Source organism: Corylus avellana (genome assembly GCF_965113065.1).
Source record: "Corylus avellana chromosome 5 unlocalized genomic scaffold, dhCorAvel1.hap1.2 SUPER_5_unloc_4, whole genome shotgun sequence".
Taxonomy (NCBI): domain Eukaryota; kingdom Viridiplantae; phylum Streptophyta; class Magnoliopsida; order Fagales; family Betulaceae; genus Corylus; species Corylus avellana.
Window position 1 is genome coordinate 1,061 of NW_028290470.1, and position 22,782 is coordinate 23,842.

At 35.3% G+C, this 22,782-nt stretch overlaps 2 protein-coding genes across 14 annotated transcripts; both read left to right on the top strand.

Moving 5' to 3' along the window:
• Positions 1–538: 538 nt before the first annotated feature.
• On the top strand, positions 539–9,279 carry LOC132181627 (putative disease resistance protein RGA1). Of its 11 annotated transcripts, none has more exons than XM_088512015.1 (11): positions 539–3,565; positions 3,671–3,739; positions 4,076–4,868; positions 5,235–5,577; positions 5,750–5,855; positions 6,197–6,339; positions 6,531–6,666; positions 6,777–7,207; positions 7,297–7,354; positions 8,176–8,272; positions 8,802–9,279. In XM_088512015.1, exons 1-3 carry the CDS (start codon positions 578–580, stop codon positions 4,169–4,171), a joined length of 3,153 nt encoding a protein of 1,050 aa, XP_088368141.1. In that variant the 5' UTR covers positions 539–577; the 3' UTR covers positions 4,172–4,868; positions 5,235–5,577; positions 5,750–5,855; positions 6,197–6,339; positions 6,531–6,666; positions 6,777–7,207; positions 7,297–7,354; positions 8,176–8,272; positions 8,802–9,279. The 11 variants fall into 11 exon arrangements, with proteins under 11 accessions (XP_088368141.1, XP_088368142.1, XP_088368143.1 ...); XM_088512016.1 differs by having other exon boundaries at positions 6,788–7,207; XM_088512017.1 differs by having other exon boundaries at positions 6,531–6,635.
• A 1,391-nt stretch (positions 9,280–10,670) lies between these two features.
• Positions 10,671–16,564, top strand: LOC148582959 (uncharacterized). Of its 3 annotated transcripts, none has more exons than XM_088512022.1 (11): positions 10,671–10,798; positions 11,851–11,990; positions 12,190–12,594; positions 12,727–12,902; positions 12,996–13,075; positions 13,174–13,300; positions 13,633–13,840; positions 13,940–14,068; positions 14,447–14,588; positions 15,504–15,559; positions 16,286–16,564. In XM_088512022.1, the coding sequence occupies exons 3-7, from the start codon at positions 12,562–12,564 to the stop codon at positions 13,637–13,639; spliced, it is 423 nt and encodes a 140-aa protein (XP_088368148.1). In that variant the 5' UTR covers positions 10,671–10,798; positions 11,851–11,990; positions 12,190–12,561; the 3' UTR covers positions 13,640–13,840; positions 13,940–14,068; positions 14,447–14,588; positions 15,504–15,559; positions 16,286–16,564. The 3 variants fall into 3 exon arrangements, 2 of the variants coding, with proteins under 2 accessions (XP_088368148.1, XP_088368147.1); XM_088512021.1 differs by having other exon boundaries at positions 13,648–13,840; XR_015909536.1 differs by having other exon boundaries at positions 12,190–12,563; positions 12,711–13,300.
• The last annotated feature ends 6,218 nt before the right edge of the window (positions 16,565–22,782 follow it).

Here is a 22,782-nt window from a genome sequence, read left to right on the forward strand (position 1 = left end):
CAATAACATTGGTTCATATATCTAAAGCCCAAGACATTGGGCTAAAACTCATACTAACTTATATCAAATATGGGACGTTACAGTAACAATGTCTTAATGTATCATTTTGACATATATAGATGCTTTTATATTCCATTGTTTTGTCTGTTTTCTTTATCCTTACAACTGCTATAAATAGAGTCTTACAAAAAACAGTCTCATTTGTAAGAGTACTAACCATATGCAAAAAATGTACGGCTAATTAAGTTGCGACATCTTTCCAAGGAGCAAATGGCGTCTAGAAAAAGTCACATAAATTATCGGCCCCCATTATAAACCCAACTATTCAATGGTAAGGGAATTCTAAAACTATCACCGTGAACGGATTGGAATGGATGGTTGTAAATAAAACAACCAAAAAAAAAAAACTCTAACTTAAACTTACAACAATTACAAACATGACCTTCATATTTTCCTTAATTACACATATAGCCCAAAAAATGTTGAACTTTTCGCAATGGACCGTACTAAATATTTGGGAGTATTACAGGTACGCATCTTCTTTTCCAAATCGAACCAGCTTGTATATGGCTTTAAAATGGGTCATAGGATCAAGGCAGTTAGGGCAAGACTGGATGAAATTGCAATTGATAGGATCAAATTTGGCTTCAATGAGCACACCACAGCGACACAGTTTGAGCATGTGAAAAGACAAGATACACACTCATTTGTACATGGGGAAGATGTCATTGGGAGAGAGGATGATAAGGAGTCTATTAAAAAGCTGTTATTCGATCCCAATATGAATGAGAAGAATGTTTCCATAATTCCCATAGTTGGGATTGGTGGACAAGGAAAGACCACGCTTGCGCAGTATGTGTACAACGACGAGGAGGTTCGAAGACATTTTGACCTGAGGATGTGGGCATGTGTCTCTGATCCTTTTGACGTGAAAACTATCATTGTAAAGCTTATAGAATCTGCGACTAAGGAGAGACCTAAAAGCCTTGAGATGGATCCATTGCAAAGTGAGCTTCGAGCAAAAATTGATGGGAAGCGATATTTACTTGTTTTAGACGATGTGTGGAATGAGAATCGTGGTACATGGTCCAACTTGGAAAAGTTGTTAGTGGGTGGCCTAAGAGGAAGCAAAGTTTTGATTACTACACGTAGCGAAAAGATTGCAGAGATTACAGGTACAATTTCACCATATCCTTTGAGAGGTTTATCTGAAAGCAGTTCTTGGAATTTATTTAAGAAAATGGCATTTAAAAACGGGGAAGAGCCAAATAATCCAAAGCTAGTAGAAATTGGAAGGGAGATCATACAAAAGTGTGCACAAGTTCCTCTTGCTATAAGGAGCATTGGGGGTCTATTATATTTCAAAAATTCGGAAGATGATTGGTTGTACTTTAAAAACCATGATCTTTACAAAATAACTCAACAAGAAAATGATATTTTTCCAATACTTAAGTTGAGTTATGATCATCTCCCATCACACTTAAAGCAATGTTTTGCCTTTTGTTCATTGTTTCCAAAAGATTATGAAATTGAAATGAAGGTGTTGATTCAGTTATGGATAGCTCAAGGCTTTCTTCATTCATCATATGGAAATAGACATCTTGAAGATATTGGTCGTGAATATTTTATGGATTTGCTTTGGAGGTCGTTTTTCCAAGACGTACAAAGAGATATAGTTGGTGAAATAGGAAAGTGCAAAATGCATGACCTTATTCACGATCTTGCACAGTCAGTAGCAGGTGAGGAGTGCACAATTTTATATCCAGATAGAGAAAAAGTAGTTGGAAGAACTCGTCATGTGGCATTTCATTCTTCAGATTCATTACCAGATATTCCTGCTCTTTTGCCCAAGCCTAACAAAATGAGAACACTTCTTCTACGCATTCCAATACTTCCAGGACTTGATGATGTATTTAACTGGAACAATTCAGTACTTGAGTTGAATAAGCCAGTCTTTAATACACTTATTTCAAGTTTTAAATGCTTGCGTGCTTTGAATTTGAGTCGGTCGAATATTCAAAAAGTGCCGAATTCCATTGGAAAGTTAGAGCATTTAAGATTTCTAGATCTGTCTAGGAATGAAGATATCAAACTACTCCCTGCTTCTATAACTAAATTGCAGAATTTGCAAACACTAAGACTTGAGTTTTGTCGTGGGCTTAAAGAATTGCCAGAAGAGACTGGAAACTTAATCAGCCTTAGGCATCTTGGGCTAGAAGGGTGTGATAGCTTGACTCATATGCCTCATGGACTGGGAAAATTGATTACTCTCCAAACATTGTCGCTATACATTTTAGGGAAGAAAAAAAGTTTTCTTTCCAAGCCAAAGGGTGGGCTAGGGGAGCTGGATGGTTTAGATGAGTTGAGAGGAGACTTATTAATCAAGGGTTTAGAGCACTCGAGATATTCTCCATCAAAAGCAAAGGCTGCAAACTTGGAGAGGAAGCAACATCTTCAATGGCTGATGTTAGAGTGGGACCCAGAACCTAGTGATGAAAGTGATAAGGCAATTGCAAATGATGAACAACTATTGCAAAACCTTCGGCCGCACCTAAATTTGAAATTATTATCTATAGCTGGGTATGCAGGTGTGAGGTTATCTAGTTGGGTGTCCTCGCTCTCAAATTTGACTTCTATTGTAATATCTGATTGTAAATGGCTTCAACATATCCCACCAGTGGACCGATTCCCTTTTCTCGAGCGTCTTTTGCTTTCTAACTTAAATGAGTTGGAGTACATAAGCAATGATGGTAGTGACGTGTCCTCTTCTCCCCTCAAATTTCTCGCACTTGCTAATTTGCCAAAGTTGAGGGGATGGCTAAAGACGAGGGAAACAGATCATCTTCCATTATTCCCTTCATTTCCTTCCCTTTCTTTTTTACGTATACAGAATTGCCCTATGATGTCTCTAACAACACCCTCCTCTCCCTCTCCCCTTTCCGATCTCTCCAAATTGAAGTATCTTTATCTTCTGGAATTAGAGCAACTTGAATATCTACCACTAGAGTGGCTGCAGAACCTCACTTCTCTTGAGACCCTAGGGATTTTCGATTGTCGTAAAATGAGAATATCAATTTCTCCACTCTTTCAACATCTCACCTCACTTGAAAATCTGACTATTCTTCGCTGCAAAGAACTTACCAGCAATGAGAATGAAGATGGCGCACATGGCCTTGGACCTACAAGATTTGGTCATCTATCTATCATTGGTGTTCCAAATTTGGTTTCTCTCCCAAGAGAGCTTAGAGATGTTACCACTCTGCAAGGGCTTCAAATTATGGTTTGCCCTAGTTTGGTGTCTTTACCGGAGTGGATAAGCGATCTCACTTCACTTCAGGAGCTTGAAGTCGTAAATTGTCCGAAGTTAATATCACTGCCCGAAGGTATGCGCCACCTCACCTCTTTACATCATTTGACAATTGCAGAGTGTCCTTGCTTGGAGGAAAGATGTGAACAAGGAACGGGAGAGGATTGGCCAAAGATTGCTCATGTCCCAAACTTTCGTAAAGGCGGCGATGGTAATCTCAAAGAATGGATAGCAAGCCGAATTCGCCAATATCTTGAGGTTTTTAAGTCACCAATTAGACAATAATTTTTCTTCTTCTTGTTGTTCCTCTTTATTTTACTCTGTCAGGCTTTTGATATATATCTTATTTGATTTCATATGCAGGAAGCATCTACTTTCCCGTATGGACGCTTCTTGAGACAATCAGATTTGAGCAAAGCTCGAATACTTACAGTATTTTTTCCTATCTTTTACTTCAATGGCATTTCCAGTATTGTTTTCTTCTTTCAGTTTTTCAACATTTCTTTCATTTCCATTTGAAATTTAAATTCTATAAAAGGTAGCATCACGTATTAGGTAAAAGACTTATAATTAATAGATGAGGGAAGTCAATCCCATCCCAAATTTTCACAAAAATTTAATACAAATTTGCATTACTGTGTTAGGATTTTCTCAGTGTTAAATGTAGATTCTGTTGAACGAATGGATAAAATTTACATTTTTATTATTTTCATTGAAAATGTTTGGGTTATAGTTGAATTTATTATTTTGTTTTTTGATCGAAAGCAGCAATTTATGAAATGGGTTGTGGGAACCATGTGGATATTTCTACAATCTGTTTGGATAAGACAAATCCATTTCTTCAAAGAGACTTGGTATAATTGAGTTTCTCTCTTTTATCTAATGGTGGAATTGTATTAGTGATACGTATACCAATGTTAAATGTCAAATGCTATTCCTTCTTCCTTATTTCACTTGCAGAAACAATTGAAGCAATTGAAGCATTTCTGATTTATGATTTTAGAGAATTTCTGATTTATCGGATTTCATATGCAGATACAATTGAAGCTCTGGCATACATGGATTTAAGATTTGGAGCCAACTCGAAACTTTTTCACTCTGCAGCTAAGCATTAAGTTGAGAAGTCCGGAATTTGAGATGGAAAAATTAAGAAAAATCTATATGATTCCTGGAATATCATCTTAAGGCTTGGTCTTTTAATTATCTTCTCAAAGATCATAAGGTGCTGAAAGCTGAAGCAGTAGATATTAGCCTTGGAGTGGATCTGGAGGCGTTTGTGAAAAGGGTGCTCCATGTCAATTGCCGAAAAAGAGACAATTCCTCTTATACGTGCTGGCCTGTAACTTTTATTTGTCTTTGCCCCTGGTCCCATGTTCCATTTCCTCTTGCCTTGGAATTGTGCCCTTTTCACTTAACTCACTCCTTCCTTGATCGAAAAAATATCATTTCACAACAGAGGCCAAGAAGGGAGCTTTAAAATGAAGCTCTTCTTTTTTTCCCTTTTGAAGGAAACCCTGGGAAAGAGGTGGGGAGCTGGGAGTTGGGCTCAAGAGTTGTTTGGGTATTTTCCCGGATTTCTATATGATTTTTAAAATGTGTTTGATGGCTTTGTTTGGATTAGAAGCACGATCTTGATATTTAAATCTGGACATGCACAACTAGTGTTTGAATATTAGGGGTTATTATCCATTTTGTTAATGTAGAATATTTGGGTATCTTATGATTATTGGGTAGATTTAAGATTTATTCTTATACTCTGAATGCATGATACCTTATGTTCGTTGATGAGATAATATGTATTGGAAATCTATTTATATTTTTATGCCTTCCTCTGTTATTTGATGAACAAGAAAAATGGGAACTTTGTGATTTTGAATGGAGTATGTGATAGTTACATAATTTTGAAAAAAATTGACATAAATTGCAGGTCTGTCAGCTTGAGCAGCAACTGTTTGATCATGTTTTCCCATCTTCTTCAGAGGATGTTTCAAGTTTGGCTCCATTGATTAGTCCTCTGTTTATTGATCAAATATTCTCCTCTTTTTCCACGTGGTGCCATGGTTGAGGCTTATTCAATAGAAAGTATAATTTGTAATACAGTGGGGATCAATCAGAGTTTTCATGGCTATGATCTAGTTAGCTTAACCAACTTCAATTTCATGTGCTTTTTGTAACTTTACAAAGTTGAACTGAAGTTTGTGACTTTGTTCTGCAGCTTGATGTGATATTGCAACTCAGATACAAGTGAAGGAAGATGGATCTAAGAGGAGGTTTGCTACTTATGATTAAGTTGTCCTTTAGCTTATAATTTGTTCTTCATTTTTATGTTTCTCTTGTGGACCGAAGAGGAGGTCATACTTTGAATGAAGTTCGATAATTGTTTGCAAAGAATGGGTGCATTGATCTATTGTTTTATTATGCATTTTTCTCTCCAATTTACAGCTTACTTTATATAGAGACAGCTGATAGACCTGGATTACTGGTAGAAATCATCAATATTATTGCTGATTTCAACATTGATGTGGAATCAGCAGAGAGTGACGCAGAAGTATGCTTTCTCTCTCTCTCTCTCTCTCTCTCCCGCTCTCTCTCTCTCCCGCTCTCTCTATGTGTTTAAAAATTCTCTGTTTAAATGCCAGTGATCGGTATTGGATAAAAGACTTATGATAGACCAGGGAAGTCAAACCCATCCCAAATTTTCATAGAAACTCAATAAATTTTTTGCATAACTTTTAGTATTCTCATAATCAAATGCATATTTAGAGATATTGTTTTTATTATTATTGTTACTGGAGTCATTGTTGATGGATTGATTTTACCTTTTTACTGTTTTCATTGGAAAATTGAGTTATTGTTCAGTTTATTATTTGGTTTTTTGATGGTCAGCAGAGACTTGCATAAAAAATCATCAATTGATGAAGTGGATGTGAGAATCATTGGGGGATTTCTACAATATTCTGGGATATGTCAGCCTCACTTGTACTCAAACCAATGGAAACTATATAGAGCACTTTCATGATGAGGAAGATTGGGTGAGTAAATGGTGCAAGCATGCTGAGCCTGTGAAAGGGGACATTCAATTAACCATATTATTTTGAATTTTTAAATACTATTCTGCCTACAATTTGTTGAGCAACTTTTATTAGCATTTAGAACTTAAAAGACATGATCAAAAATCCTAGCTGTCATTAAATGCCACCTAACAAGTATTTTGCATTTTCAGGTTTCTTCCACTTGCTTGAAAGCAGTTTAATCCCAAAAGGCAGTGAGAATGCTTGCTTGTCTTCAAGTGAAATCAGTTGTTTTGCTGACTGGAATTGAAGATCATGTTAGCCATCCACTCTGTTTATGTGTCTCTTGTTAGTGCAGTGCTCATATTGATCTCAATTGTTGTAAAATGCGAATATGCATGTCTCCCCTCTTTCAACATCTCACCTCACGTGAAAATCTGTCTATTCTTCGCTGCAAGGAACTTATCAGCAATGAGAATGAAGATGGCACAGGATGCCTTGGACCTACAAGATTTGGTCATCTATCTATAATAGATGTTCCAAATTGGTTTCTCTCCCAAGAGAGCTTAGAGATGTTACCACTCTCCAAGGGCTTCAAATTATGTACTATCCTAGTTTGGCATCTTTGCCAGAGTGGATAGGCGATCTCACTTCACTTTAGGAGCTTGGAATCGTAAATTGTCCGAATTTAATATCACTGCCCGAAGGTATGCACCGCCTCACCTCTTTACGTCGTTTGATAATTGCGAAGTGCCCTCGCTTGGAGGAAAGATATGAACAAAGAATGGGAGAGGATTGGCCAAAGATTGCTCACGTTCCAAACTTTCAAAATGGCGGAGATGGTAATCGTATAGAGTGGAACGCAAGCCAAACTTGCCAAATTTATCAGGTTTTTAATTCTTCAATTAGACAGTAATTTTCTTCTTCGTTTTACTCTATGAGGCTTTTGATATATATCATATTTGATTTCATATGCAGGAACAATTGAAGGTTTTACGTATAGACGCTTCTTCGAACCTTGCCGACAATCAGATTTGTACAAAGCTCTAACTTTTACATTTTGTTTCCTAACTTTCACTTCAATGGCATTTCCAGTATTGTTTTCTTTTCCTTTTTTAAATATTTCTTGTGTTTCCATTTGCAATTTAATTTCTACGAACGGTAGCATCATGTATTAGGTAAAAGACTTATAATAGATCAGGGAAGTCAACCCCATCCCAAATTTTGACAAAAATTTAATACAAATTTTGCATTACTGTGTTAGGATTTTCTCAGTGTCAAATGTATATTTTGTTGAATGAATGGATGAAATTTACCTTTCAGATGAAAAAAAAGAAAAAGAAAAAAAAAGAAAAGCAAAATCTACTAGAACTTGATTTTTCTCTCCAAACTGCGTTGAGGATCAATGTGACGCCTCTTTTGCTTTGTTGATCTCTTAAAAGGCATCTCGATATTGTGGTTGGAAAACCAAACCTGGAAACTACAATACTCCTGGAATAGCATATTCAGGATTGGGCTTGTAGTGATCAATCAAATTGTTCCATTGGTTTCCATGCTTCCACTTCCACCTCCACTTGCCTTGAGATCGTGCTGTTTTCACTCAACTCACTCCTTACTCGAAAAGTCTCATTTCACAACTGAGGCCAAGAAAGGAGGAGTCTAAAGTGAAAGCTATTTTTTTCTTTTTTTCTTTTTTCTTAAAGGAAACCCTGGGAAAGAGGTAGAGCTGGAAGTGGTGCCCCCTCAATAATCATTTGGGCATTTATCCAGATTTCTATATTTGTTTTTTAAAATGTGTTTGATAGCTTTGTTTGGATTAGAAGCACAATGTTGATTTTATTTTATCTGATTATGCAGGAAGCAACAGGAGCTTTGAATATATTACAACAGAGCTTTGAATACTAACATAGAGATACTTTCAGATCTGCATATCACCCACTAATTTCATTTTTCTGTAAGTTGTCTTGTTTTCCTCATTATATCATCTTCTCCATATATGTGAATTCTGAACTTTTCAATTCAGCAAAAAGAAACCTATAAAATTGCATGCAATTACTTTTTATCTTTATAAATAATTGGTATATATCTTGAACATTATGATTTATGACAGTACGTCAACTTCTTTTTTTCTAAAATTTTCCATGGTATTAATTAACACTTGACAAAAGAGTCAAAAGACAACGGTTGTACAGTTGAACTTTCAGCATTACTTTGTACCCCTTCAATTGTTCTGTTAACACATGGCCTTAGTTGTTGCATTTCCTGATTGATGTAACACTTCCCTTTCACGTGAGACTTCAATTTTTCCTTAATAGGTGAGACTTGACACATGGCCTTGCATCATCAATAAGCTTAACAGTGGAGATGAGCGAAAGCAAATTGAAACGCTTGATAGTCTATCCTCAAAAATTTGCACAATATTGCTTATTCAACATGTAAAAGGATTCCCAGGTATAATATTAGCTTTCCCTTTCCTTGTGCAGGCCGAGCAGAATGAGCTTCGTGATGAGAAGTAGAGGCTCAAGGCTGGCAAAGAGAAGTTGGAGGAGCAAGTGAAAGCAATGAGTGCTCAACCAGGCTCCCTGCCTCATCCCTCTGCAATGTTGGGTACATTTTCTGCACAAGCTGATGCCTTTCATTGGTTGTCTCAACATGGCAATTCATGGCACCTGCTGTAGTTGACACATCACAGGATCATGTATTACGCCCTCCAGTTGCTTAAAATTGAATACACCCAGGGTTTGGTTTATGCTACTTGCAAGGCAATGGTGTTTCTTTTATTATGTTTTTTATGTAATTTTTTTTCAACTACTTCTGTGTTGGTATCTTAGGGTCAGAGATGTAAATAGGTGCAACATCTATGCATAGACAGTATAGTGACTAGAACTTCTTGTGGATTTCTGCTCATCTTGTGTACAATAAAATATGCAAATGCTTTGAAATTTAAGTTGTTGAAAGGAAGTGGGTACATGTCTTTAACAAATGCTTTTGATCATCATCTTTGAATTAGTGGCAACCTTTGCTGGGTTTGAGCTTTTTGAGCGTCAGGTTATTTTCCCTTACTTCCAGTAATTTGTTTTTTGAATATCCTAAATACCCACCCTCAACTACTCATCTGAGGCATGAGGGCATCGACGTTACCTGCATTTGTAAGCGGCAAATGATTCTCAAACTTTCAAAATTTCAGTTTCACTGTTTCAAATTGTTTCAAAAATTAGGCCAGTCACGAAGAAGACAATACATAGTTGCAAACGATGCTGTTTAAACAGCTCTTGAATTATATATACAAAACGCTCCGTTTCAATTAAACCCCATGAGTTGTGTTTTGTTTTTTAATGAAAAAATGCTTCGTAATCCGTACCTAAGAGTTGAGTTGCGTGAGAGCCTTTCCAGCAACAATAGCTAAAATGACTAGTGAAAAAGTACAAATTTTCATTTTACCCATTGCTTTTTCTATAGTCACTTAACAAATTCTCTATTCTACTATCTATTTTAATTAAATATTAGAGAAATAATAGGTATACTAACTCTTTTACTAACAGAGGCTTATTAAATTAATGTGTAACTCATTCATTGGTAGTCGTTACATTTCTGTTAAAGATCTAGTTGAAGAGGTTCGAGTGGATTCGGTTGAAGGAATAATAGAGGATGATGTAGGACCATCCAAAGGCGAGTCAGATGGCTATGGAGGGAGCATTGTATTTGTAGGAGTGGATTCTTGCGCTTGCGTTGGTGAGCTAGATTTTGCAAGCAAGGGCGGAACTACATGCAAGCCCCATGTTTCCCCAATTTTTTTTTAAAATTCCCTTAGAATTTAATAAGAAAAAATAGAATATGCCCCCCCCCCCCCCCAAATATTTTTATTTTGTACTTTTGCCCCTCAAACTATAATTGCTAGCTCCCCCCCTATTTGCTAGTGAAAACAACATTGAACATTGCAAGTGAAACCTTACATGTTGCTTTTCTTTCAAGTGAATGCTCACTTCAAATGTTTTATTGTTTGGTCTTTGGAGTTGGTTTTAGTATAGAGAAGATATGGCAAATGACAGACTTATGATAGACCAGGAAGTCAATCCAATCCGTAATTTTGATAAAAATAAAATAAAAAATAAAAAAATCAATATGAATTTTGCATTACCCTGTTTGAATTTTTTAGTGTCAAATGTAGATCAGATTGTGTTAAACGATTTGGACGAACTATATATTTTCATTATTATTGCTATTGGGGCCTAATTGCTAGCTGGTTCGTTCAAGGATGGAACTTATACTTGTACTATTTAATTTCATTGGTAATTTTGAGTTATTGTTGAGTTTATTATTTGATTTTTTTGATGGACGCATGCTTAGGAGACTGCAATTCATGAAATGGGTTGTGGGAATCATGTGCGGATTACTGGAATCTGTTTGGATAAGACAGCCTTAATTCTTCAAAGAGACCGAGTATGGCCGGCTAAGAAGGCAGACGCAAACAAGGGACTTGGTATATGTTTCTCTCTTTTATCTGATGTGTATAGCAATAGTATATGCCAATGCTATTCCTTCTTCTTCAGTAACTTCTGAGGGTTTTGAGATTTAGAAGAGCTTCTGATTTCATGTGCAGAACCAATTGAAGCACTATTTAAGATTTGGAGCCAATTCTAAATTAACTTCTTCACTCTGCAACAATGCAATAAATTGAGAAGCTGGGAATTAGATATCGTTACTTTCATCAGTACAATTTTTCATTCCACATTTGATTTCTTCACAACAGTGCTTGATTTCTTAGTCCAATTAACTACTCCAAGAATATGACGTCTCTGCTGCTTTGTTGATTTTTCCAAAGGTATATCGCTATTGTGGTTGGAAAATCAAATTTGATGCCTTGATGGAGTTAGATAAGGCTATAGCTCAGTTTAAGTAGTCTACCGGATTTTAGTTTTATAGAAATTAATTGCGTCTTCTTTGGCTGTTCTCTTAACTTGGACGTGAAGAAACAAAAAAATATTTGAATGATGTTACCAAGGCCTCTGCTTCTATCCATGACCAAACAGAGTTTACTCAAATCAAAAGGTAAAAAAGGGTACCTGTTTTTGCTTAGAAACTGTGTCAAGCAAGCCCAAAAATCCAGGATCATGGTCAACCTCTTACTTTCTTTATAAAGAGTATTTAACTTAATTGATGTGAATAAATTATACAAATTAATTTTCAAAAATATATATATATATATATACCTTTATTTCTACAAGTAAACATAGTAAAACTAATTTTATTCTTTTCATAATTCCTCCTTCTCCTCTTTTCCTTCACAACTCCTACTCTTTATAATCTATTGATCTCTCATCTCACTCTTTGCTCTACTACCACTCTATTACATTTTCTTTCTATACCTACTCTTATCTGATAGACCAGGAAAGTCTTTCCCATCCCATTTTTATTATTATTGTTGTCTAACTGCAACTCTCTCTGTTCATTGAATGATTTTACCTTTTTACTGTTTTCATTGGAAAATTTTTAGTTATTGTTGAGTTTATTATTTGGCTTTTTGATGGTCAGAGAGATATGCATAGAAAAGCATCAATTCATGAAATGGATGTTCATTGGGCGATTTATGCAATTTGCTCAGATGTGTCAGCCTCACTTGTACACAAAACAATGGACAATATACAGAGGACTTCCATGATGAGGAAGATTGGGTGAGTAAATGTTGTAAGCATGACAATGAGCTGAGTCTGTGAAAAGGGGACATTCAATTAACGATATTTTTTGCATTTTTAAATAGTATTCTGCCTACAATTTGTTGAGCACCTTTTATCAGCATTTGGAACTTGAAAGACATGATCAAGAATCCTAGCTGTCCTTAAAAGTCATCTAACATGTATTTTGCATCCATAGGTTCTTTCACTTGCTTGAAAGCATTTTTACCCCAAAAGACAGTGAGAACTTCTGTATTGAAGCTTATTTATGATGCCCTTGAAATTGATTGAATGCTTCTTACCATGGTTGGTAAGACCACTTAGTGACGAAGAAGCGAGGTGTTTTCTTCAGAATATGTATATGCCAGGTTCATTATCAGTTATTAATAATTTAAGCTAATGGTTGTTCGAAAAGCGTGTGATTTGCTTGTTATCTGTTCTACTTGTAGAGCTCTCTGATGCAGCTCTTGATTCCGATTCTACACCGGTCATACTCTTTTTCTGGCCGGGTCTACAAGGAATGCTTACTTGTCTTCAAGTGTAATTGGTTGCTTGACTGGAACTGAATATCATGTTAGCCAACCACTCTGTTTATGTATTTATTGTTAGTGCTGCCTTTCCATATATTCTTTGGAATTTATTTTCATGGTTTTGTTATATATAAATAGGCTTTTCAGTGTGTTGAAGATTCAGATTTTTTTTTTTTTTTTAATGTGCTAGAAATTTAAAATATTAGGCACTGATGCCTATGAAAGCCTGGATCATAGTAATCTCACTTTCAAGGCTGGATGGAATGAGATACTTGAATGTTGGAGCAACAACTGGTGAAATTTCAAATTATGAAGATTTACTTGAATGTTCTCTGCTGATTGCTCTGGCAAGTTATTTACATGCAGATTCTGCCATGATAAAGTCAGTGAAATTTAATGGTTATGTAAGTTCGCCCTTATATTGTTTGCTTGATTGTACATAGATAATATCTTTAGTATCAATATTTATTTGCAGGGAAGCTACAGCTGAAATATTGTGTATGCAGTGCTTGAAAATTCAGCCTGTTGGACCAGTTTGCTCAATTCCTTCCTGTGGTAGACTATTGATAGCAGAGTACTATTGGTTCTCTCCTTTGCCTGTTGCCTTGAACTGGCTAAGCTATTGAGTCTTGTTACTGACTTGTTTGAAATAGGCACAAGAAGAAGAAGAAGATGGCAGAAAGATGTGCCTCCCTTTTGGTATTCCAGAATGTACTATGAAATGGGTGAAGCTATCATAAGTGTGGGTTGTGCGGATCCTTTGATAGCAGTCTACTTAAGGTTGATTCCTGTTCCTACATAGTAATTTAGTAAATAACTATTTCTTAAGGAAAGATAGCATGGATGATACAAATATTCTCCAAAAGTTTCTTGATGAAAAAAGTAAACTAATTCACTTGAGCAACAAGTAAGTAAAATAGCATTACTCTTTAGACAGCTATTAGTGTGTAACAAAAAGAAAAAGAAAAAACAAAGGAAAATGCAAGTATGCTTACTTTAATCTCTTTTCTTCTTGCAAAGATTGTTATATGCACAGTTATATTTTACTAGTGGGTGTTTGGACTGTATTGCTTTCTCTTGTATTGTGTTTTTAATGAAGATTTTAACTTCAGAAAATGAAGATGCAGGGTTATTATGCATACCATAGTAAGAGAGAAGGAGGATTCTATCCTGGTGCCTAGAAGGCCGGCCAAAACAGACAAGGCTGCCATTTTGAGTGATGCTATGTGACTAATGTGAGTGGTGACCCAGTTACAAAGTGAAGCCCAGAAGCTAAATGAATTAAATGAGGATTTGAAAATGAAGATTAAAGAATTGAAGGTGGGATTTTTTCAGAGTAACAACTTTCTTTTATATGTTTGGAGGATGTACTTCATTTAGAAACTGCTGCTTCATCTGCATTTCCCTTTTCTTGTGCAGGCTGAGAAGAATAAGCTTCGTGATGAGAAGTAGAGGCTCAAGGCGGACACAGAGAAGTTGGATTTGAAGTATCGATGCTTCTTCAGACCTTTCTGACAATCAGATTTGTGCAAAGCTCTAATATTTCCTGTATTGTTTCCAATCTTTCACTTCATTGGGATTTCCAGTATTGTTTTCTTTTTAAATTTTTTCTTGCATTTCTGTTTGAAATATAAATTCTGCAAGTGGTAGCATTACGTAAAAGACTTATAATAGATCAGGGAAGTCAATCCCATCCCAAATTTTTACAAAACTTCAATATAAATTTTGCACTACTCTGTTACGATTTTATCAATATCAAATGTAGATCATATTGCACAATTTGGGAACGCTCTTTTCATTATTATTGTTGTTGGAGCCTAACTGCAAGTAGTTCCATCAATGGATGAAATTTAAACTTTTATTATTTTCATTTGAAATTTTTGAGTTATTGTTGAATTTATTATTTGGTTTTTTTATTGAAAGCAGCAATTCATGAAATTGGTTATGGGAATCAGGTGGAAATTTCTACAATCTGTTTGGATATGACAATCTCACTTCTTCCAAGTGACTAATTTTGACTGGTTATACCCACTTATTTCTAAGAAGGAAGAGACAAACAAGAGACTTGGTATAACTTTCTCTCTTTTTTTTTTTTTTTTTTGATAGTGGAATTTATTTCAGAATATGCTGCATCTTTGACTTCTTTAGGCATAGAATATAGAAACACCTATACCAGTGTTAAAATGTCAATGATATTTTGGAGAATTTCTGATTTTCACTCTAAGGGATTTGATATTTTGAAGAATTTCTGATTTTCAATCATATGCTGAAACAATTAAAGCACTGACATACATGGATTTAAGATTTGAAACACTTTGCAATAAGTTGACAAGTCGGTAAATAGATCGTATATTGTCCTGTGTTCCTCTTCATCTTGCTTTTTAAGAATTGAAAGTAAATATTGATTTCACATTAATATGCAAGTTTAATAGTTCAATTTTACCACAACTGGATTCTTTGAGGGCACTAAATGAAACATATGTTTATTGGATTTTGTTGAGTTTAAACACATGGGTGGAAAAGAATTTAAGTTTCATACTAAAAAGATTAGACAAGTATGAATGGTTAATGTAACACAATTAAACCCAATGACAATAATTTTTTTTTATTTTAAATTACAACTTAAAGGAATTCCAATTGCATAATGGTGTGCTCATCTGCACAGCAGGCTTTCCATTGAAAGATTTTTCTTGCATGCAAACTAATTAGTAGTCTTATTCAATTATTCTACCGTATTCCTTTCTCATAAAACTATTATATCTGAGCAAGTCCACCTGGCATCTCAAAACTGTTTTGTTGACCAAATGTTCCTCATTTTCCTTGTTGTGCCATGGCTGAGGCTTATTCAGTTGAAAGTATAATTAGTAATACATTGGGAATCAGAGTTTTCATGGCTATGAGCTAGTTAGCTCAACCAACTTCAATTTCATGCGTTTTGGTGACTTTACAAGGTCGAACTGAAGTTTGTGATTTTGTTCTGCAGCTTGATATTGATATTGTAACTCATATACAAGTCAAGGAAGATGGACCAAAGAGGAGGTTTGCTACTTGTGATTAAGTTGTCTTTTAGCATTATAATTTGTTTTTTATTTTTATTTTTTTATTTTAATGTTTCTCTTGTGGTTCTACTTCTACCTTTGCACGAACCAACCTATTGGGAGGTCATACTCTGAATGAGTTTAATACTCGTTTGCAAAGAATGGGTTCATTGATCTATCATCTTATTTTTCGTTTTTTTCTGCAATTTATAGCTTACTTTATATAGAGACGGCAGATAGACCTGGATTACTAGTAGAAATCCTCAAAATTATTGTTGATATCAACATTGTTGTAGAATCAGCAGAGATTGACGTAGAAGTATGGTCTCTCTCTCTCTGTAAATTGTACTAAATCATTCTTGAGCTATAAAATTCTCTGTTTAAATGCCAGTGACTCGATCCCTTCTAGTTACCTTCAAAACGACTGTTTATCAATAATGTTTAGTAGAAAAGTAGAACTGGATCAAGCTTGTTTGTCAAGTAAAACTTCTCCCATGCAATGTGTTTTTAAATTTAAAAAACGAGCATATATTTCCCATTGCTGTTTTGTGACTTGGTAATCTAGGCAGCTCATAAGAGCTTATAGTTGTGCATTTTCTGTATAATGTAGTTTCCTTGTGCATATCTTTCTCATTTTTGATATGCTGCTCAACTTCTTTAATGAATTCTTAACAGGTACTTGGAAACTGTTGTTAACAAATGTCTCTACTCCTTTTTTTCTTTTTAGGTTGATCTACGGGGGATCTCCCTTTGAGACAAAGGAGTACTGCTTTCTCTTTTGCAGCAATTAGCCTGTGATATCAATAACGATCTACCCTAAAAAACTTGTTTGGATGATAGATGTGGCTAATGTCATAATCCCAATAGATCTGATGATTGCAATGCATGTGCGGCCCATATTTGACCAAGTCTGTAACATACTCAACCATCAATGTAGCTAGCCTACAATTACTAGTGTTGAGCTCACAATTGTTCAGCTTCTATTGCATGTCATGAATTCCATGCTCATCGTGACTTGTAAATGACTCTACTTTCTTTAAATCGTGCAAATTACATTAAGCCACGCTGTTAATGTATTGTGGAGGTTGTGCAAATCTCACTGGGGAGGGGTCCCAACTGAGTAGAGTCAAAATTATCATTAGGATTTGTGAAATCGGCTAGGTTCTTCGGATTTATTTCGTAGCTTCCCTTTGTTACCTTGTCCAAAGTTTTCTGCCGAAATGAAATTTTGCATTTTGTATTCCATTTATTTTCCAATCTCTTCTACTATGTAAATATGTTATATGATTTTGTTCTATGCTCTGTCCTAGTCAATTTAGCTGAGGGTTTTTTTTTTTTTTCCTTCTTCTTTTTGTTTTGTTCTTCTATGTTAATTAATAAGTGGGATTTGGATAATTGATATATATAAAAAAAAAAAAAAAAAAAGCCATAGCAATTTATTTCTAAAAAAAAATTATTAGAACACTTAACATCAATGACGATTGTGTATAGTTGTCCCTAATGATGTGCATATAATCATCAATGACAAGACGTTGCTGCTGAAAGGATTAATATTAGCGAAAACCTTATGTCGAAATCTGGCTCTATGACTCTGCTGATGGCAACAACAACGGTGTCACCAATTAATCAGCCGAGTCCGGTGATGGCGACGCTTGGCTCTGTGCATGGTTATCTGCATTTTCCATTTTGTTTAATTTCTGATGGCATTGTTTTGCATTAGATATGTTTTGTTTTTTGGTTGGTAGTTGGTACAATCTTTGGTGATGAGTGGATTTACAGAGTTATTCCTGCAATTTGATTCTAGAGCTTAAGATTTAGGAAGAATGAGTTAGAAGTTGAAGTTATGATGACTATCTTAAGAAACCTCATATGAGACTCATAATAGTCTTGATAAACACCAATATCAGAACAACCAAAACAATTGTCTCATAGCCTTGATGAACACCTATATAAGGCTCCCAGCCATAACACTTTGAATTGGGAACGTGGATACATGATACTTGAGCCAGTGTGTGGCAGAAGTCCAGGGACTACGATCGATCACCATCAACATTTTCTATTCCGTAGTTGATTGGGTTTGGTTGTTACTTCGTGAAGGCAACATGCGTGGCAATGATAGCCATTAATTTGTTCTGTAACCAAAGGTTGTTCTGTAACCATTCAAAGTACAGTTTCTACTGCAACATTATCTTCCAAAGGTTGCTCTGTAACCAATAAGCGTGGCGAGTAATTGTTTTACTAGAATTCATAACTGAACGAGTAATATGCCTGTCAGCCGGAAAAGAAGCAGGGTTTTGCTTTTTATTCCGACGTATCTTTCTAATCAAAATAATTAGCGGTAGGAAATCTGAGGTTCATAGGCCTCCAAAACACTATGTTTGAGAATTAACTTTTGCATTCCTTATTGCACTCCAAACGTGGGTTTAAATAGAATTAGTTTCTTCCATTAGCTGCGGATGCGTAGTGGAATTTTCCCTGGTGTAACGGTAACGTTATTGCAGAAGGCTTCAACTCATCCCAGAGCTCACGTCTTTATTTAAGTTCTTTGGGTTAAAGAATCTACAAGAGAGTAGACAAATGTTCTACAATCCACAATGTATAAATCAAAAATGTCGGAGAAAATGAGAATTCAAGACAGTTTGATGTTGAAGCTCAAATTAAAGCCATAAAACAAGTAGCTACTCCTATTGCAACTGAATTTTTGAGCGAGCACGAGCCGATGTATTTAACAGGTGAGGCACCAAACATGAAATATTTAATTTACATCGAAGGTAAATTGATGAAGTTAAAATTCGAATTTAAGACCTTTAGTTCAAATACCTTAAAAAATTACTATTTTTTTTTAAAAAAAAATTAATCAAATAAAAAAAAATTAATCATTTAATATATAATGATTAGCTATAACATTGTCAAGGCTGCGCTCGTAAAAGGTCGTGTCATTGTCGGCAAAGACTTATCACTTGGGTTCAAATGTGATCAAAGGATTGAATGGCCTTATAAAGCGAAGGTCACTAGTTTGAATCCTCCTCCCCTCTTGTGTGGACATGTCAAAAGATTGAATGGCTGAAAATTGAAATAAGGCATGCCCTCATGCCTTATTTCAAGTTTTGGTCTATGGTATCCATTCCTCTCTGCCCCATGGCCCCATGCCCTCATGCCCCACTCACTCTTACAAATTAAGTGAAGCTTTTTTTTCCCTCTTGAAGGAAACCCTGGGGAAGAGGTAGAGCTGAAAGTGGTGCCCCCTCAAGAGTCATTTGGGTATTTATCCAAATTTCTATATGTTTTTAAAAATGTGTTTAATAGCTTCGTTTGGATTAGAAGCACGATCTTGATATTTAAATCTGGAGATGCACACATTAATAGTGAAACTGGCCACAATACAAGCAAAAGTCAAAGACATGAATCATTTTAAGGCATATAAAAATGCAAAATAACAGATGTTAACACCCTGAAATTTTTGAAATTGCTGAGAGACACACCTCTAAATTCAATCACCCTTTATTAAGATGAGCTTGTCTAGTGTAAACCACCTTAATTTTCATTGATGCTCGATTTATGGGGCCGGGTCAGATTATGGCTTAGTCAGACTTGAGGGAAGGTTGCAGTTCTTACTGCCTAGGTCCTCATGTGCAACTCCCAGTGAGTAAATGCTAATATAATCACGCCCAAATAAAATAGCAACAGTTAATCTCTCACACTTACCTTTTTTTTAATTAGAAAAAAAAAAAAAAAAAAAAAAAAAGAAAAGAAAAGAGCTTGTCTAAAGTGTCATGGCTTTGTGCAGGCAAAGGTATATGTAGACAGAGCAGCATTATTTCAAACAACACAGCCCCTTGCAAATTTCTCATTTAATAGTTGAATTATTCCACAACTGGATTCTTTGAGGGCACTAAATGCAACATGTGTTTATTGTATTCTGTTGAGTTTAAACACATGGGTGGAAAAGAATTTAAGTTTCATATTAAAAAGATTAGACAAGTATGAATGGTTAATGTAACACAATTAAACCCAATTACAATAATTTTTTTTTTTTTTTTTGATTACAACCTGAAAGGAATTCCAATTGCATAATGGTGTGCTCATCTGCACAGCGGGCTTGCCATTGAAAGATTTTTCTTGCATGCAAACTAATTGGCAGTCTTACTCAATTATTCGACCGTATGACTTTCTCATTTTCCTTCTTGTGACATGGCTGAGGCTTATTCAGTAGAAAGTATAATTTGTAATACATTGGGAATCAGAGTTTTCATGGCTATGATCTAGTTAGCTAAACCAACTTCAATTTCATGTGTTTTTGGTAACTTTACAGGTTTGAACTGAAGTTTGTGATTTTGTTATGCAGCTTGATGTTGATATTGCAACTCAGATACAAGTGAAGGAAGATGGACATAAGAGAAGGTTCGCTACTTGTGATTAAGTTGTCTTTTAGCATTGTAGTTTGTTGTTCATTTTTATGTTTCTTTTGTGGTTCTACCTTCGCAGGATCCAGCTTGTTGGGTGGTCATATTCTGTATGAAGTTTGATACTTGTTTGCAAAGAATGGTTGCATTGATCTATCATCTCATTATGTATTTTTCTCTCCAATTTACAGCTTACTTTGTATAGAGACAGCAGATAGACCTAGATTACTGGTAAAAATCATCAAAATTATTGCTGATATCAACGTTGATGTGGAATCAGCAGAGATTAACGCAGAAGTATTCTCTCTCTCTTTGTTTAAATTGTACCAAATCATCCTTGAGCTATAAAAATCCCCTGTTTAATTTGTGTGCTTCAAGATTTGATTTATGGTTCGTAGTTGCATTTTGTGAGGCTTTTGGACCAGATGCCAGTGACTTGATCCCTTCTAGCTACCTTGAAAACGACTAGTTATCAATAATGTTTAGTAAAATAGCAAAACTAGATCAAGCTTGTTTGTCAAGTAAACCTTCTCCTATGCAATGAATTTTTAAATTTTAAAAATGAGCATATATTTCCCATTGCTGTTTTGTGACATGGTAATCTTGGCAGCACATAAGAGCATACGGTTGTGCATTTTCAGTATAATGTACGTAGTTTCCTTGTGCATATCTTCTTTTCATATATGATATGCTGCTCAACTTCTTAAATGAATTCTTGATAGATACTAGGAAACTGTTGTTAACAAATGTCCTTGCTCCTTTTTGTTTTATTCAGGTTAATGTATGGGGAGATCCTATCACTGGTTTCTATCCCTCTGAGCTAAGGAGCAATTAGCGCATGATATCAGTAATGACCCACCTTAACAACTTGCTTGGATAACAGTCATGGCTAATGCCATGATCCCAATAGACCGGATGATTGTAGTGCATGTGTGACCCATCTTTGATCAAGTCTATAACGTACTCAACCATCAACACAGCTTGCCTGCAATGATTGGTGCTAAGATTTCAAGTATCCATCTTCTGATGCATGTGATCAAATTGTTAGAATATTTCAATAATAGATTTATTCTTTTTCCATAGCATGTATAAATAAAATCTAACAATGACATACCTCCAATATTCTCATGACTAAACAAATGACTATGCTAGTCTACACAATAGGAATAAATACAAATATACAATACAAATTTCATGCTCATGACCGGTAAATGATTGTCTTCTCAAAATCGTGCAAATTACATTGAGCCACGGTGTTGATGTATTGTGGAGCTTGTACAAATCTCATAGGGAAGGGGTCCCAACCGTCATCTTTTAGGATATGTGAAAAAAGGCTAGGTTCTTCGAGTTCATATCTTAGTTTCGCTTTGTTATCTTGTCTAAAGTTTTTTGCCAAAATGAAAGTGAACTCATCATAAGTTTCTGGGACATGCCAAAAGAATAATTTTAGTCATTGGAGTTAAATTCCGTTAAACAATTTGTCGAATTATGTTAGATGTCACGTCAATACCAATAAAATGGCGACATGTGTCATTCTTGATAATAAAAATATAAATATATTAAACTAAAAAATTAATTGTCTATTTTTTTTTTTTTTTTTTTTAAAAAAAAATGGAAATGGGTGGCTGCTAGTTGGGCAGCCATTGGCAGGAGGCGGCTCGCTACCACCTCCGGCCACCTCAGGGCACGAGCCACCCCAAAGGTGGGGGTGGCCTTTGGGCGACCCCTATACCTGACCGCGGGCTATCCCTAGCCAATGGGGGTGGCCGAGCGCCACACTCGGGCACCCCAGATGTGGCCAGTGGGCCACTTAGAGGTGGTCGTTATAACATTTGGAAAGTTTTCTCAAAACTTGTGGTAGTTCAAGAATCCAAAATGAAGTTATTCATTTTTTTATATATATTTTTTCCAAAAAAAGAAAAGAAAAGAAAAGAAAACTAAAAACACCAAATAGAAGTGGCCCTTTTCATATTAGCGCAATAATATATAGTAAATGGAGTTTCAATGTCGAAGTATAATTACAAATAAATGATAGTTGCTTTGTTCCGCTCAATAATTCTGGAAAGTGATGCCACAAGCATTAGATAATTTAGATTCCACCCGGCACCACCAGATAGAGGTAAGGATCATAAGTGGAGTTGGATGCCACAGGGAAATGAAAATGGCCACGTTAGATGTGTTGGACTTCTTTCAATTCGAATCTAATTTCAAGCAGCGCCCAAATAAATATGCATGCATGGCTGATTTTTTATGATTTGTTTGTCATTTTGTCGGAGGTCGTTGGTTCTGTTTTGAATTTGAAATTTAATCAATAATTTAATATTGAACACTTTTGTTATGAACTTGTCTCCCAAAAACATCAGGTAAAATAAAAACTTGGTAATAGAAATCACTCAACAACATTCCTCACGAAAAATTTATCTGATTATTGTTATGTTATGCCTAAAGCATCATCATGAAGTTGAAACCCATATTAGGATGTGTTATAATATGATTAAATGATTAAATTTATCTCTTCTTTTCAACTTAAGCTTTTGAGATAATCGATAATTTAATATGGTATTAGAGTCAAAGGTCCTGAGTTCGAAACTTGACTCTGTCATTTACCTCACATTTCAATTAAAAATTTCATGAGTAGATTCTCGTCCATATTATAAAGAAGTTTGAGCCTACATATGAGAAATAGTGTTAAAATATAATTAAATGTTTAAATTTACTTATTCCTATCAACTTAAGCTTTTGAGAGAAATTGTGATTTAAAAGGATGCTGACAAAAGAACTACGTTTGTGAGCCAATGAGGATGGTGGTTCAGTTGAAGAT

Excerpts from the sequence above, each read along its gene's own strand:
- LOC132181627 (XM_088512012.1), top strand. The coding sequence starts at position 578 with ATGGGTCATAGGATCAAGGCAGTTAGGGCAAGACTGGATGAAATTGCA. Across the intron at positions 3,566-3,670 it reads GAATTCGCCAATATCTTGAG|GAAGCATCTACTTTCCCGTA; the intron begins GTTTTTAAGTCA and ends TTTCATATGCAG. Across the intron at positions 3,740-4,075 it reads GCAAAGCTCGAATACTTACA|CAATTTATGAAATGGGTTGT; the intron begins GTATTTTTTCCT and ends GATCGAAAGCAG.
- LOC148582959 (XM_088512021.1), top strand. The coding sequence starts at position 12,562 with ATGTTAGCCAACCACTCTGTTTATGTATTTATT. Across the intron at positions 12,903-12,995 it reads GCAGATTCTGCCATGATAAA|GGAAGCTACAGCTGAAATAT; the intron begins GTCAGTGAAATT and ends ATTTATTTGCAG. Across the intron at positions 13,301-13,647 it reads TTGATAGCAGTCTACTTAAG|GGTTATTATGCATACCATAG; the intron begins GTTGATTCCTGT and ends ATGAAGATGCAG.